At 43.3% G+C, this 16,637-nt stretch overlaps 1 protein-coding gene across 1 annotated transcript in view; it reads right to left on the bottom strand.

Moving 5' to 3' along the window:
• Positions 1-16,637, bottom strand: part of EBF2 (EBF transcription factor 2) — a 186,199-nt gene extending 169,562 nt beyond the window's left edge. The window contains exons 1-5 of the mRNA XM_089539038.1: positions 16,507-16,637; positions 8,114-8,270; positions 6,794-6,857; positions 5,937-5,992; positions 5,500-5,573 (exon numbers count right to left, since the gene is read on the bottom strand). Coding sequence (XP_089395164.1) covers positions 5,500-5,573; positions 5,937-5,992; positions 6,794-6,857; positions 8,114-8,270; positions 16,507-16,637 — 482 coding nt within the window. The remainder of the gene's footprint in view (positions 1-5,499; positions 5,574-5,936; positions 5,993-6,793; positions 6,858-8,113; positions 8,271-16,506) is intronic.

Genomic DNA, 16,637 nt, shown 5'->3' on the forward strand with positions numbered 1-16,637 from the left:
ATAGATAAGCCACACCAATGAAGCCTTAAAAATTAAAAAATTGTGCTTTAATTTGGCAGATACTTATAAAGCAACCAAAAGTACAGTGCTGGTCATCTTAGTTTGGAAGTCCCATTGCATTCCCTGGGACTTTCTCCCAGGTAAGAAAGCAGCCACTGGTCTTATTATCTTGTGTGAAAATGAATAGTATCAAAATTATTCTCCCATTTGGATAAGAGTCAGACCCACAAAGGAAAGGGAACTGTGTGCCTTGCAACAACGCCCTGAGACTCAATGTTATGTAGAAAAATAATTTGAACACAAATATCTTTTTGCCTCATCCCTTGTTGATATCCCTTCTTAATACAACGCTGAATGCTGTAGGAATGCTCTCTCATGCCCTCCAACTGTTCCAATTTGGCAGTGACAGTTCAGATTAAACCTCCACTGTCCCACTTTTCCATCTGCTTCAAAATGTCCCAGTTTCTCTCTCTTCCTCCTCCCATTTCCCCCTTTGCCCTCAGCTTACTTCAATTGCTGCAAACTGAGTTCGAAGTGCAAAAGGAGTTTGACCTCAACTCAGCAGGAGGCAGAGGATGGACCAGAATCTTTATCAATGAAAACAGGACAGTTCCCCATCCCAAAACATTTTCACTCATAAGTTCAAAGCATGGAAGGTATGCTTAATTTGGGCTCGGTGAAAAATAAGCTGTGGTTATGACAGCATCACACACTACACTCTGATGTTGCTTGGACCCATGTGTCCCATTTTTCAATGGTGAATTATTATATTCTGTCCAGCCTGTACCTGTGATACTAGAGTCTGAAGCTGCTGAGGTGGGACCCACAAATGGATTGCACTCTAGCCTAAGGCAGGTCACACATAAAGGAACTGTTCTCTTTGGTTGTTCTGCAAGTTTAGAACATTAAAGACTTTCTTATTCTTATTCTTCTTATTATTATTAAACTGCCACACTGGATGCAGCTCTGTCTTTTTCAAAGAAAACTGAACTGCATCCAATATGGCAGTTTCCGAACACTAATAATAAAACACTAAAGTCTTTCCTTTTTGATGATGATGAAAAAGCAAAGACTTTAGTGTCCAAAACTGCCACACTGGATGCAACTCAGCTTCCTCTAAAGAAGACAGAAGGCAAAACCTTTTTGCTCATGCTATATTCTTTAATTCTGGTTTTAATCCCTTCTCTCTCTCTCTCTCTCTCTCTATATATATATATATATATATATATATATATATGCATGCACAGTTCCAGATGAAATATAGCCTTGGAGAAACTCAGTGTCCAGAAGGCGGTGTGCGTTTCAAAGAAGGGCTTATGGCTTTCCCCCACTCTCCCCCTTTGAAAATGGTTTTAAAATTCAGCCCTCAACTTTCACCAAGAAAAAAAAATCTGTCTCTAATTTCAAACTCAAATAAGCACCCAGCATGGTGGCCTTTGTTTTGTTTTCTTCTCCCCAACTCCTCCCTGGCATTGCATAACAAAAGTGTCTAAATTCACACCATCTGGCCGATAAAGACCTAAGCTCAGTGGCCGGCTGGCTCAGCTGATTATGTCTGCTGCTGTCTAGTCTGCGCCTTGTGGCGAAAGTCACAGCTGTGGGTCTCGCTGGCGCTCAATGCAACGCTGTTATTAGCCAGCTGTAGGCCCCGAGACTACTTCTGTTCACATTATAATATCTTTTCAGCCCCCTGAGCATCAAGGGCGCTCTGACTTCTGGCAGCAGACAGACAAAACAGTTTCCCCTCTTAGAAAGTAGTTGGCAAGACTGGGGAGGGGGCATTAATCCAGAAGCAAGGGAGATGACTTATGTTTTACAATTTTCCGACACACATGCAGCTTTGCAGTACATTGCATGTACAATTTTGCAAACATGTCTGTTCAGTTGCAACTCTTGAGCCGAACATCTTCATCCAAGCTTTCTTCAGTTCCTTTGAAATCTTTGATCATATTGACTTCCATGACATTTCCTGGAGGGTGCTTAAGATTTCAAGGGCCTAGGGTTGCCACATTGAAAACCAGAGAGAGCTCCTATAATTTTGAAGGTTGGTAAGGAGAGGGAATTGCTGCAGGTTTTGTGAGTCATACAACCAGGTAGCAAGCAACATCTGCTGACATTCTGTCTTCTACACAAATGTTAAGTAGGGCTCAGAGATATAGCCATGAAAGTGTGGAATATCAGGGATCTTGTAGCACCTCTGAGGATAACTGTGCAAAAGAAGTTGTAGCATAAGCTTTCATAGACTTGATCTACTTCTTCAGATGCCTGGAGAGGCTTACAGTATAGGAGCTATCCCTAGATTTCACTTTGGCAACCCTACTTAAGAATACAGTGGCTACTGGAGCTACACCTGCACTGCTGAAATAATCCAGTTTGACAGCACTGTAACTGCTGTTTATAGTGGAGATTGGAGGTGCATCTGCACTGCCAGTTTGACAGCACTTTAACTGCCATGGATCCATGCTATGGAATCCTGGGATTGGCATTTTCTCCCTGAAATAGAGGACTAAATGTCTCACAGAACTGCAGTCCCCAGACTCTCATAGCACTGAGCCATGGAAATTAAAGCAACATCAAACTGCATCATTTTTGCAGTGCGGATGCAGCCCAGCACTAAACAAGTGCTCAACACTAAACAAGAATCCTAATTATTGTGGATCAGAGATTTCCCCTCTTCTACCGGCGACACACTGTTGCATCTGCATGAATATTTAGACAACATGCCCGCTAAGCCTGCATCTGTCACTTGGAGAGAGATGTAGAAGGCGCCGGATACACTTGTCTACATTTTGAGGTGAATAGTCATGCAGCTCCATGTGGCAAATCAGAAAGATGTTCATCATCCGACTCAGACTGAAAAGCAAGGCCTGTCACTCACAGACAATGGGCATCCACTCGAACGGCAAAGCTAATACAGTACATTAAATTTTGATATACTGTGTTACCAACACAGGCAAAAACTAAGAGCTTTAAAAAATTGATGCTGCTCCATAAGCAGGCCACCACAAGATGTGATGATTGTGCCTAAAAGAAAAGTGTCAAATGCGGCTAAGCTTGGACAGACCAATACAAGTCCCATTTGGAGTGGGTTGTGTAGTCTTTATTTAGTGAAACAAATACATAAAATCTAACCTCCAATTTATAAGACACCAAAGACACTTCCTTTCGAATTATTAGGATTTTGAACTGAATTATCTATTTGGTTCCCTAATCCAGAGTGTTACATAGAAAGGACTCCACATAATTCTAATTCTTTTCTGGTTCCTCTATCAAAAATAGATGGCTCAGGGTTAATAAAATTGTGCTTTTTAACATTGGAGAGTCAAATTCATAGTACCACTTTAATTCAGGCATGGCATATTTTGACAAGCATAATTCTATAGGGACAAAAGTCAATAGCTATATGGTTGGGAAGAGACAGTCAACAGACATGATGAAATGTTATCACAATAAAAAAAAAACCTCAACAGTGACAACCACACACCTATCTTCATGTAATTATATTTTACATTATCTTTGCTACTGTAGATGGAAATTAAAGAGCGAAACACAACCTCTTTTTTCCCCTGTCTTCCTTTTCTTTTGACTTAATCTCTTTTTCCCTTTTTTTCGCTTTAAGCTGAACCATTTCACACGAAAGGTTCCCTGTTTGCAATTCTAAAAAAGTATTTTTTCAGATGGTGACAACAAACTAATTCATTTAATAACTGATGGGGACAAATGTTCAACTCATAAAGTTGCGATGACTGTGTTAGCGACTCCTAAAATGTGGCATGAATTTGTCTCCCAAAATATAATAAGTGGCCCTGGAGTGAGCAGTGTGTCCATTTTGAGTTGTACTCTGTTGTTCAAATTGGTTATAAAATGCCTTTTTTCCCCTCTCATGTTAGCAATGATCACTGGTTTTAGGAAATATGCCTTACTGCTATTAAATCTAATGTATACTAATAGGGGAGATTTAAATGCAAGCTTAGCTCTTGTTTTGTGAGCATTGGATTTGAGTTCAATTCCCTGCTCAGCCACAGAAACCACTGGGTTTCTTGGGTGACTCGCACTTTCTCAGCCCCAGAAAACCCCATGATTTAGGCTCAACATAAGTTGGAAATGACTTGAAGACACATGATGGCAGTTTAAAGTGCTCCCTTATATCCCAATTGTGCCAACTATGGGCCCATACAGGCTGGCCAAAATAAAGCTGCTTCGGGTCACTTTGGAGGTATGCTGTCCTAAGAGTCTGGAAGCTGCGCCAAAGCCACGCTCGAGTCCTAAGGGTTTCTCCTCCATTTAAAAAGGTTGAAATGGTGAGGCTTAATTACTGGCAGATAAGATAAGCCTATGTTGGTAGTTTTAGTCTTGCTCTTTTCTACCAAGTTTTTAACTTGACTGCTTTAGATTTGAAAGCCGCCTTGAGTCTCTGTACTGGGAGGAAGGCAGGGTGGTGATGGTGATGATGATGATGATGATGATGATGATGATGATGATGATGATGATGATGATACCCACCATTGGAACACCACACACAGAGAGACAAACACACCAGTAATTTCTCTGATATTGAATTCAGAGTTCAGAGCAAAAGAACTTGCCTGTGAACGTTGCTTATTCCACACTTCAGAGGAAGAATCAGTAAAGACACATACTGTTTGGATGCCATTAATGGAGACCAATCCAAGCAACAGAGGTAGACAACTTGGTGACTCCCAAACATATTGGACTACAACTTTCCATCAGCCCCACCTAACATGGCCGACAGGTGGGGATTGTGGAACTGTGATCGATAACACTGGAGGGGACTAGTAACTAACACTTCCACACCTGCCTCTCTTGATCTTGTGGTGAGATTCCCTTGTGGAAGGACCAAGTGTATGCCCTTTCTTGCTGTCTCTCCAGGGATAACTGTGAATCATAGCATTATTCCTATAAAGTCAGTATATCCCACCTTGAGTGGGTAGATCTTCCGGAGATGGCCACAGCTCATTACCTGTCTTCTTGGATAGGAGCTGGGAGGCATGTGGACTACAAATCCCATCAGCCCCTGCCATCATGGCCAAGTATGAGATCCCACCTTGAGTGGGTAGATCTTCAGGAGATGCAGTCTAACAACATTCGGAGGACCACATACACCTGTTCAGGATTGATGATATTATAATTTAAGGACATATAATGCTGTTGGTTGATTATTTGTCCAGAGTCTAAATTGATAGTTATTTGATGATGACAAGTGATCTTGATGAGAAGGTACTTTGAAAGAAAAAGAAAGAGAGCAAGAGCTAGAGCTAGAGCTAGAGCTAGAGATAGAGATAGAGATAGAGATAGAGAATAATGTCACACTAAGAACCTATATTTAACCCATTACTATTCCATCTTTCTTCTCTCTGGAAATTCAAGGTGATACCCATCTGGATGCCCAGTCAGGCACTGACCAAAATCAGAGCAGCTTAGCCGCAGTAAGCTCCTGGTGTCATAGTAGTCTACCACAAATAAATGGGATTGTCTTACCTGCACATAACTTCATGAGTGAGCAGAACTCTGCACATTTCGGGATTCTTGTTTTGTCCTTCGTAGGCGATAGGCTATAGAATACATGGAGAATTACCAAGAGTTGGCATCAAAATAGACAAATAAATAAAATTCGCCAGACAAAATTTCTCTCCAACTAAATAAAAAATTAAAGGATGGGTTGGGGCAGGGGAAATAATGTTTGGAAATTATAGTGTTTTTCTAGCATTTTTCTCCACACTCAGCTAACAAAAGAAGAAGAAAAAACCCAAAACCCGCATTAGAAATTGTTAATTTGGGAAATATAGTACCCCTCCCAGATTACAATACAATGGATCTGACTTTGAGTAAGGAGCAAGGCAGACAGACAAATGGATCAGAGGACAGGAACAACACCAACAACACGTTTAGAAGCAGAAAAAAGAAATGGATCTTACCTGTTTTGTGACTGAATCAATGAGCCTCACAAAGAGATCTTGTTCAGTTCTGACACCTACAGGTAACATAAAAGTAGTCGTATATGGGAGAAGGATAAAACTGCTTCCAAATGATCCCTTTCCCATAAGGATAGCCTTCCCAGGATTGTGAGTGAAAAGCCAGCAAGACTAAAGCCATGTGCACCTCTCCATTTATACCAAGGGCAGGCAAAGTGTAGCCCTTCAAAGGCTGCTGAACTGCAGCCCCTAGCATTCTTGATCACTTAATATATTGAGTACGACTGATGGGAGATGAAGTTCAGCAACTTCTGGAGGTCTGTCCTTTGCCCACCTCAGACTACACATATACACATTACATGCACACATACATTAAATTATCCCTACTAGAGCTGCCAGAGTGAGAACTGGGAAGGGCTCCTGTATCTTTAATAGTTGTGTAGAAGAGGGGATTTCAGCAGGTGTTACTTGTTGTTGTTGTGTGTCTTCAAGTCATTTCCAACTTATGGTGACCCTAATGCGAACCTATCCTGGGGTTTTCTTGGCAAGATTTGTTCAGAGGAGGTTTGCCGTTGCCTTCCTCTGAGGCTGAGAGAGTGTGACTTCTTGCCCAAGGTCTATGGTAGTAGTAGAATGGGAATTGAACCCTGGTCTCCAGAGTCATGGTCCAATACTCGAACCACTACACCAGGCTGGCTGTCTTCACCATTCAACAACTCATCCAATGAGTCTACTATAGGTGAGACTAACCAACAGACTCCAACGTATCTGTTTAAGTCAAGAACTGCCTTAAGGGTAAGATAACTTTTCCACAACCTTTTGTTGGGGGAAAGATGGAGAGAGATCATCAGCTGACTTACCATTGCTGTAAAGAAGCTGCAGTTTGTAGTGGGTCCCATTATTGGTTTTTTCATTGCCTTGTTCCTGAAAAGAAGGGAGAAATAACTGATTCAGAAATAACACAATTCAGAACAGATTTCAGCTGCATCCACACTACAGCTTTAATGCAGAGGAGGGTTGCCATGGCCATCCTCTGAGGCTGAGAGCGTGTGACTTGCCCAAGGTCACCCAACAGGTTTCATGGCTTAGCAGGGATTTGAACCCTGGTCTCCAGAGTCCTAGTCCAACGTTCAAACCACTATGCCATACAAGTACTAAAATAATCTGAGCAGTTAATAATATTGTTTGGTTGTGAGAAGGTTTGGCATAAGAATTTGCAGATGCCATAACACCTGCTCCAAAGACCCCATCCCACCCCCATAATTGGTGGATTCCCATCCAAGTACTAACCAGGACCTATTCTGTCTAACTTCCCAAATTAGATGAGATCTGGTGCCTTTTAGGACTCTGTACCCCTTGTGCCAAGAAAGTTAACCACTGCTTGTGGTGATGGGAGACTGGCTTAGCAAGGCCAGAAGGCCAGGTGAATACTTTCTGAGACCAAGCGTTGTGCTTCAGGAAGGTTTCTCATGGTGCCCAGAATGCATTCTGATTGTGAGCAAACTGAAGGCTCAAAGAAAGTAAAATGGATGTGCTGAATTTGTAGATCCAGCTGAACCTAACCAGGGGTCCTGTCCTTTCTTATTACATGATGCTGGAAGATGTTTTGAAGCCATTCATTCTCATTCTCTGTAACTCCCTTCAGCCATTTGCTATTAGAGCAATGGACCTTTGGACAGGAACGGTTTCCTGCATGCCTCTATCCTACACATGCTTTCTCTAAAGCTTTCCACATTTGATCAATCATCCATTGTGGGAATGCATCTCTGCAACCGTACCAGAAGCCCAGGAACCTTCCAGGTGTGTTTGCAGGCCTTTAAAAGGACGCCTCTGCCTGCAGCTGCTCTGCAGAAGTAATCCAGTCTTACATGCTTTAACTGCCCTAGCATTCTGGAATTTGTAGTTTTGTGAGCTATTTAGCCTTCTCTGCCACAGTAATCTACAGATCCCTGGATTCCATAGCATGGAGTCATGGCAGTTAAAGTGGTGTTGATCTGCATTATTTCTACAATGCAGTATATTTTGGACCCTAGTTTCATTAAAGTTTGCTTAGAAGAGTGGGGAAGGTTTCTTTGCAAGATCGTACTGAGCCACTGAAAAACAAGGGAGTGTTTTTTGGGGGACTAGATTTTAATTATGATAATTATTAATTATTGGGGGGGGGGGTTAAGGAGCCTTACTTTGTCGTTTTCCACGAAGTCCACGAAGGCTGTCCTCTCGATCTCGACTGGCTGCCCTTGACGATCATAGAGGGCCAAGACGAAGTGGAAGAAGTTGGACTTTCTCAAGTTGGAAGGAGGCTGCTTCTCGAAGTGGGCTCTGGACAAAGCCACGCCGCTGCAAAGGAGCCAGACAACAAGAAGAGGACAAGTGGAAGGAAGGAAGGAAGGAAGGAAGGAAGGAGTTGCTCCCCATTCTAGGAAATGTCTTCTCCCCACCAGCCACCTTCTTTTGGCAAATCAGACCCAATCTGGTCCAAGCCACCCTTGCAGAAATGGTCCACTTTGAGACCCCTTGAACTGCCCTGACTCAATGACTCAATTTGTGAGACACTGAGTCTTCTCTGTCAGAGAGCTCTGGGGGCCACAATAAACTACAATTCCCAGGATCCCCTAGCAGTGAACTAGAGCAGCTCAACCAATCCCAAATTGGCCTGTTTTTGCAGTGAGTTTTGGATCATGAGGAGATTATAGGTGTGTGTGTGTGTGTGTGTGTGTGTGTGTGTGTGTGTGTGTGTGTACACACATATATATGTATGTGTGTGTGTATTTCAGGTCGCCATGGCTGTGAAAGTGGTGTCAAAGTGGGTTATTTCTACAGTAAGTCCAAGATGCCCTGCAGGAACCATCCACTTTGACACTGCTTGAACTTCCCTGGTTCAGTGTTAGGGAATCCTGGGAATTGTAGTTTGTTGGGGGACCCAGACCTCTCTGAGAGAGAAGGGTGAATGTCTCCCCAAACCTACAGATCCCAGAATTCCCTAGCACTGAGCCAGGGCAAGTAAAGCGGTCTCAAACTGGACGGTTTCTGCAGTGCCTTTGGACTTAATAAGTCTATAAATACAAATATAAACTTGTCCAGAAATGCTATATATATCATAGCATTTCTGGACAAGTTTATTAAATAGGACTTTAAAAGAGCAGCATCACCACAAAGAAACCCAGAACAGAATGAAAACAAGACCCACATTGCTGTAAAGTCTTATATATATATTCTAATGTGTGACACATTTTTGCCCCAACTGACATTAAAATACACCGAAGCTGAGTCCTGTTGAATGCAACTTCAATCTGCAGTCTGGACCTACAATTCCCAGGATTCCCTAGCACTGGGCCAGGGTCCTTGGGACCTATATTTATCTTTTATTCATTCCCTTGTCCCTGTATTTTGTTCCCTCCGACTCCCGACCTGAATCCTGCCATTGCTGCGCTTTCTAGAAGGCGCCCGACTTTGTACGCATTTCGCTACAGACTTCGTCCGCACTGCAGAAACAATCCAGTTTGACACCGCTTTAACTGCCACGACTCCGGGATTTGTAGTTTTTGCGAGCCGTTGGCGGCATTCCCCACCGCCCTACTGACCCCACTTTAACTGCCCTGGCTCCATGCTATGGAATTCTGGGAGTTTCTTCTGTCACCAGAGTTTCCTTGCCAAAACACACTGGAGAAATAATGCAATTTGAGACCGCTTGAACCGCCCTGGCTCACTGCTAGGGGATTCTGGGAAATGTAGTTTTAGGAGTTATTTATCCCCCTCTGTCAGAGAGAGCTGGGGCCACACTAAACTACAAATCCCAAGATTCCACAGCATGGATGCGGATACAGCCATATTGAGCATTCTCGGTCAGAGTGTTTTAGTGCAACAACAAACTACAAATCACAGGATTCCGCAGCAAGGACCCGTGGCGGTTAAAGTGGTGCCAAAGTGGATTATTTCTGCAGTGCGAATGGCATCCTAAAAGTGAATGTACCCACTTCCAGCAAAGCAAGCCTAGGACTTCAAACTCGGAATAAAAATGCCATTGTTTAGATTACGAAATGAACACTTCAAGAGCCCTACAGCCGAGGGAGTTTATGTCCACCTTAAAAACTAAGGAAACAACGCAGCAAATTCCTTTGCAATAACGTCGTTACTCCCAAATAGTTAGCTCACAAGCTTTTGCAACAACTCGGACGAGATTTTAAATGTTGCTGGCATTCAGCAGATACAGAAGGTGTTTTATTGTATTTTATTTCTATTTGATGAGGAAAGAAAAGATGAAACCCTCCCGAGAGACTGTGGCTGCATCCGCCCTGCGGAAATAATCCGGTTCGACACCACTTTAACTGCCATGGCTCAGTGCTATGGAATCCTGGGATCTGTAGATTGCTGTGGCACCAGAGCTCTCTGACAGAGAAGGCTAAATGTCTCACAGAACTACACCATTCATTCCCCCTTGTTCCATAGCACTGAACCAAGGCAGTTAAAGCGGCTTCAAAGCGGGTTGTTTCTGCAGTGCGGATGCAGCCTGAAGGAAGCTTCTTTAATTCTTTGCATCCTGATCCTTTCTATGAAGCCAATGGATGAAGAAGGCTTGCATCGTGTCGTTTGGGCATCTTGGTTGTCCCCCTATAAAGGCATCGCTGTTTGGTGGGTTTGGCGTATTATTGTTGTTGCATTTTGTGGATTTGGGGTATTATCGTACTTTGCTCTCAGGCCAACACGGCTAACCCTGGATCTTTTTAAACAGGGTCCAAAACACCTTGCAGAAATAATCCAGTTTCAGACTGTCTTGGCTCAATACTATGGGATTATGGGAATTGTAGTTTTGTGAGACATTGAGCCTTCTCTGTCAGGGAGCTCCGGGGCCACAATAAACTATAACTCCCAGGATTCCAGGGGTTGTTTTTGCAGTGTGTTTCGGACCTATGTTTCTATGCAATTCGGGTATTTTTGGATGAGTTTAAAGGAGCCTCAGGAAAGTGCAATTTTGGAGGCATTTCAAGGCTTTTAAAAACATTTATAGATGTGGGAAACACAGCTATGGAGAGGAGAAAATGAAAGACATTGCCCCCCCCCATAATAAATTAGTATGTTTTAATATTTGTATGTTAAATCTTAATTTTAATATATATATATATATATATATATATATATATAATATTAATTTTATACTGTTCTAACTGGGTTGTTTTAATTGGATTTTTTTTTTAAAAAAAAACTTGTTTTTAAGGTGCTTTTTTAAAAAAATCTTGTGAGCCGCCTTGGCTCCCTTTTTTTGGGGAGACAGGCGGCATAAAAATAATTAATTAATTAATTAATTAATTATACGCCTATGAATTTTTCCCCCTCCAGTCCCCTCATTTCTAGCCTTTCAATAACTTCCAACTTCGGTGGAGCATTTGGAAACAGGTCCCAAAACCCACTGCAGAAATGATCCAGTTTGAGACCGCTTTAAGTGCCTTGGCTCAGGGCTGGGAGCTGTAGTTTGCTGTGGCTCCAAAGCTCTCTGACAGAGAAGGGTCAGTGTGTCCCACAAACTACAACTCCCAGGATTCCCTAGCCATTGAGCCAGGGTCTCAAACTGGATGATCTCTGAAGTGGGTTTTGGACCGAAACCAGTTTATCTTTAAGCAAATTCACTTGGACGTGATGCGTGGCAAATAACCCCGAAATAAACTCCCAAAAGAAACTGGTTTAAAAGTCTTTAAATTAAAATAAAGATGTTTCCAGAGGACCCGATCCCAAGTTACTCCCAAAAAAGAAGTCGATCGGATCAATAACTCTCTGCCCTGCGACCAATATTAGGACCTGATTTCTTCAAATGATCAATAACAAGGTTCGCTAGCCTTTGGGGGAGAAATATTGACCATTATTATTAACAATAATATGAATTATAAATTAATACATTAATTATTAATGTTGTTGTTGTTGTTGTTGTTTTCCTCTCTCCTTTTAGCCAGCCTGGGGTCTTGGAGATCCTCTCGGAGGCCTGAGTTCGAATCCCAGGGACTTCCAGGAACGAAGTCACACTCTCTCAGCCTCAGACTAACCAAATTCAGTTCCACAATCAAGTTCTCCCCCAAAAATCCCGATCCTCGGTTTAGTTGCAAAGGGGAAAAGTCCCAAATTTCAAAGTTCAGGATGCTGATGAAGAAAGACGAAGGAAAGGTTCCCCCCCCCCCCCCCATTTTTCCAATTTCCTAAATCGATCCGTTTCAAAGAGGGGGAAAAACAACAAAATTGACTCCGGAGACCTTTAAGACACTAGAAGAAAGATGCTCTGATCTGGATCGATACTTTCCACGAAGCCGAAGCCGCCTTTGAATAGATCCATCCTAGGATCTTTATTCGTCTAATCTACACTGCAGAACCCATGCAGTTTCATCCCGCTTTAACTGCCCCGGCTCCATGCTCTGGAATTCTGGGACATGTAGGTTAACTTCCGCTGTCAGAAGGTGCCACAACAAACTCCAAATCCCAGGATCGCGTGTATAAACATATATAGGAGCCAGGGCTGTCGAAGCGGTGTCAAACTGCATTATTTTTCGCAGTGCAGACGAGACCTTATTCTTCCTAAAATGGTCCCTTGCTGCAATTTCTTGCCTCCCATTGATGCAAATGGCTGTTTCTTCTTGCATGGCAGAATGGGGTTGGCTTGGATGGCTTTATGGGGTCTCTTCCAAGTCTGTTTTTATAGGATTGCACCCTTGGAGTTTTCTTCTTGACTTTTCTTCCTTGTTTTACACCGATCCTACAAGTCTGTGGCCATCCTTGGGTTTCAATGGACCTGAAGAGTCCCTTGCGCCTTCTTCCTCCGACTTCATTTCATCCATGATTTCCTTGGAAGGGAGACTTTCCGAAGTCACTGACATTCATTTGGGAGAAAGCTCTGGAAGCCAGAAAGCAATCCCACCGAGGGCTTTTGTTTGCTTTACCTCTGAAGCCTCCAAAGTTTGCAAGCCTTGCAAGAAAAGCCCCCTTCGAAGGAACGGGGCACTTGGAAAGCCCTACGTTTTCAATGGGATTTGCAGCCCGGTTCAAAAAGAAACAGGTTCTTCCTGAAAGAAAAAACAAACCCTTTCCCTCCAGAGCTATTTATGAGGAATATTTATGGATGCTGAAATTTCATCGCATCCTTTCGATCACCCCCAAATCCTTCTTCCTTTAAGGCTAAGCTCTGATGCTCACTTTTGGGGGGGATATCTTTTGGACTCTTTAAGGACCTCCGACGATGGAGAGACATTGATGCCTTTAGGGCCCTTTTCTAAGGACTTGGGTTTTATTGACACAAAAGGGGTCTGTTTGTTTATCCAGAGAAGGAAGGAGATCTGGTAGATCCATTAGAGCCACCCCCGGAACGAAAACCGACCCTGTTTTGGTTTTCTTCCCAGGAAGAAGGAAGCCGCCTTGAGCCCCAGTAGTGGGAGAAAGGCGGAATATAAAGGAATAATAATAATAATAATAATAATAATAATAATAATAATAATAATAGATGGTGGTGATGATGATGATGGTGGTGGTGGTGGTGGTGGTGGTGGTTTTCACTCGTTCCAAGGATCAGTTCCAATAATAATAATAGTAACAATAATAGACGATGATAATGATGATTCTTTCCACTCCCTCCAAGGTCCAGCTCTAATAATAATAATAATAATAATAATAAATTGATGATGACGATGTTTCTTTCCATCCATTTCAAGGACCAGCTCTAATTATTATTATTATTATTATTTGTGGTGATGATGATGATGACGATGATGTTTCTTTCCACTATTCCAAGGACGAGCTCTAATAATATTAATAATAATTGATATGATGATGATGATGATGATGATGATGATGATGATGATGATGATGATGATGATGATGTTTCTTCCCACTCATCCTAAGCATCAGCTCTCATTCTTTTCCTGGCTCCTTTGCTTTTTCTCTCTTTCGATCCAGGAAGAAAGTTGCCTCGAAGTTGACTTTTGACATTTTTATCCATCCAAAAGGCAGAAGGATTTCTCTTTTTCGAGAGGAAAAGCAGCCGAGAAAAAAGAGAAAGGAGGCGAATAGATACTATTTTGGGACCCTTCAAACGCCAACGGTCCAAGCAAAAGCAAACCAATATATATATATATGGTTTTAGGAACCATATATATATATATATATGGCCATATAGCTATCTATCTATCTATATAGTTCCTATATATATATGTGTGTGTGTGTGTGTCTCCTAAAACCATATATATTATATATATGGCTCCTAAAACCTTTTTTCGGACTCCTAAAAGTTTCTGTTCCGAGCATGTCTTCATGGTCGTTGCTCTTGAGTGCCTCCCAGCCCTTTCCGACTTATAGGATGATCATAGTTTCCTTGGCAAGATCAGTTCGGATTGGTTTTTTGGCCTTTGCATCCCTCTGAGGCTGAGAGAGTGTGACTTGCCCAAACTGGGTTCGCGGGATTCGAACTCTGTTCTGTCGAGTTGGGCTCCAACGCTGAAACGCAAAGGATGGCTCTGGAAAAGGACTTAAAAGGGGGGGGGGGGGTGTAGGGCTGACAAGTAACACACTGTACAAAGTTAGGCCCAAAACCCACACTACGGAAATAATGCAGTCTGAGACCGCTTTAACTACCCTGGCTCAATACTAAGGAAATTCTGGCAGTTGCAGTGTTTGTGAGACGTTGAGCCTTCTCTGGTGCCACAATAAACTACAAATTCCCAGGATTGCATTGAGCCGGGGCCGTTAAAAGCGGTCTCAAACCGGGTTATCTCTGCCGTGGGTTTGGGACCATATACTTGGTTTGCGACGGATCCGGTTTTGCAGCCCGAATTCGGTGGATGCGAACGAAAGTAGAGTGCAATAATAATAAAGTTGTTATTATTATTATTATTATTATTATTATTAAAGTATAGGAAGGTCGGGAAGCTCTCGCCGGCTTCAGCTCATCCTTTTTGTCCTGAGCCTCTGGACTCTTCAAATGGCTTCATTTCGGAAGCTCTGGTGCAACAACACCAGTTCCCAGAATTCCATAGCACTGAAAGCGGTGTCAAAGCGGATCATTCCTGACCTGTGGATGGAGTCTAAATCTCGCTCAGGTCCGATCCCTCGAAAATCTTGAACTTTTCCATTGGAAATCTTTGCCTCTGGAGCTCTCTGGCTTTTGCTTGCAAAGAGTCCACTTCGGGATTAGGAAGGTTTCTTTGCAGCAGGTTTCAAAGCAGGTCGTTTGGGCTCATTTAGGATTATTTCAGTTGCTTTCCAGCGGATTATATGAGGTTTCTTTCCAACCTTACAAGGAGGAGTTGGGAGACTTGCACCCGGCACGTTTGCATCCCAGGAAAATCTTTACCAATTCGGTAATTTTCAATGAATTGCCAATTCGGAGCCGGTTGCGAAGGGCCTTACTTTGAAACTGGCTTTGAAATTTGCAAATTTTTGGCACCCCTTTCCTGCAATATTTTGCATCTTGGTTGCAAAGCGGTGTGCCATGTCTTCAAAGTCACCTGTTCGGATTTGCTAGGGCAAGGAATGCCTCTGAAATCGAGCCCGGTCTCCTTTGTCGGTCTCCCATCCGAGGACTAACCAGGACTGAGCCTGCTTAGCGTCCCAAATCAGCCTTGACCCTAAGTCAGTGCGTTTAGGGGTCTCTGCTAAAAGGTTCAGGGAATTGCAGCGGGGAATTTCAACTGGAAATTGCAAGGGTTTTTTCCTTTGGAAACAGTACGTTGCGTGCGCCTTCCAGTCATTTCTGACTTCGGGCGACCCTCTCCCTGGCAAGATTTCTTCATCCTCTGAGGCTGAGAGAGTGTGCCTTTTGTCCAAGGTCATCCAATGGTTTCATCCCGTTTTGCGAGGCAAACAGAGCAACGACTGCCGAGCCTAAGCCTAGCTACTCGTAACCTAAGTCCCATCGAGTTCAATGAGGCTTCCTCCCAGGGAACACCAAGGGCCCAAGGGCGGGAAGTGTAGTTTTCCACCAAAGGACCACGGCTGGTGTTTCATTGGTAGGGCAAAAAAGGCAACACAACAACAACAAAACTAACAACACGGATTTGTTTTTCCCTCCCTGTAACTTCTATAGGGAGAAGGTTATCACCTTTCCATCTTGCAAAGGTGCTGCATTAGCTAGACGACTGCATTGGAAGGATCGGGGAAGTCACACTCTCTCAGCTTCAGAGGAAGGCAAGGGCGAACGGAAGAAACCCAAGAAAACCCCAGGATAGGTTCGCCTTTGTTGTTGTTGCTGTTGTGTGCCTTCAAGTCATTTCTGACTTGTGGGACCTGAAGGCACACAACAGCAGCACAAAACAACCTAAGGCAGAAGTATCATAGAACTTTCTTGGCCAGTTGCTTCAGAGCGAAGTTTGCCATGACCCTCCTCTGAGGCTGAGAGAGTGTGACTTGCTCAAAGCCAAGTCAGGATTTGAACTCTGGTTCCTCTTAGGGTCGACCTAAGTCGGGAACCACTCGAAGGCACGCCACACACAACGTTAGGGATTGCAACAAAGCTGTATGATGCATCGGTTAGAGGAAATGCAAAAGGATGGAGGGAAGGAAAAAGGGGAGGACAAGGACAGTGCAAGAAAAGCCCCCCCGGTTTTACCTTTGAGCCGCCACATTGGCATCCACCACGCCGACATTCCTGACCCAGGACCGGACCGCATCCATCTCCGATCCCAGCACCTTGTCCTTCAGGATCGGGCCTCTTCCTAACGTGTCTTGAATCCCAAACAT

Source organism: Sceloporus occidentalis, unplaced genomic scaffold, assembly GCF_023333645.1.
Source record: "Sceloporus occidentalis isolate IW3139 unplaced genomic scaffold, rSceOcc1.0.p SCAF_9, whole genome shotgun sequence".
In the NCBI taxonomy this organism is placed as follows: domain Eukaryota; kingdom Metazoa; phylum Chordata; class Lepidosauria; order Squamata; family Phrynosomatidae; genus Sceloporus; species Sceloporus occidentalis.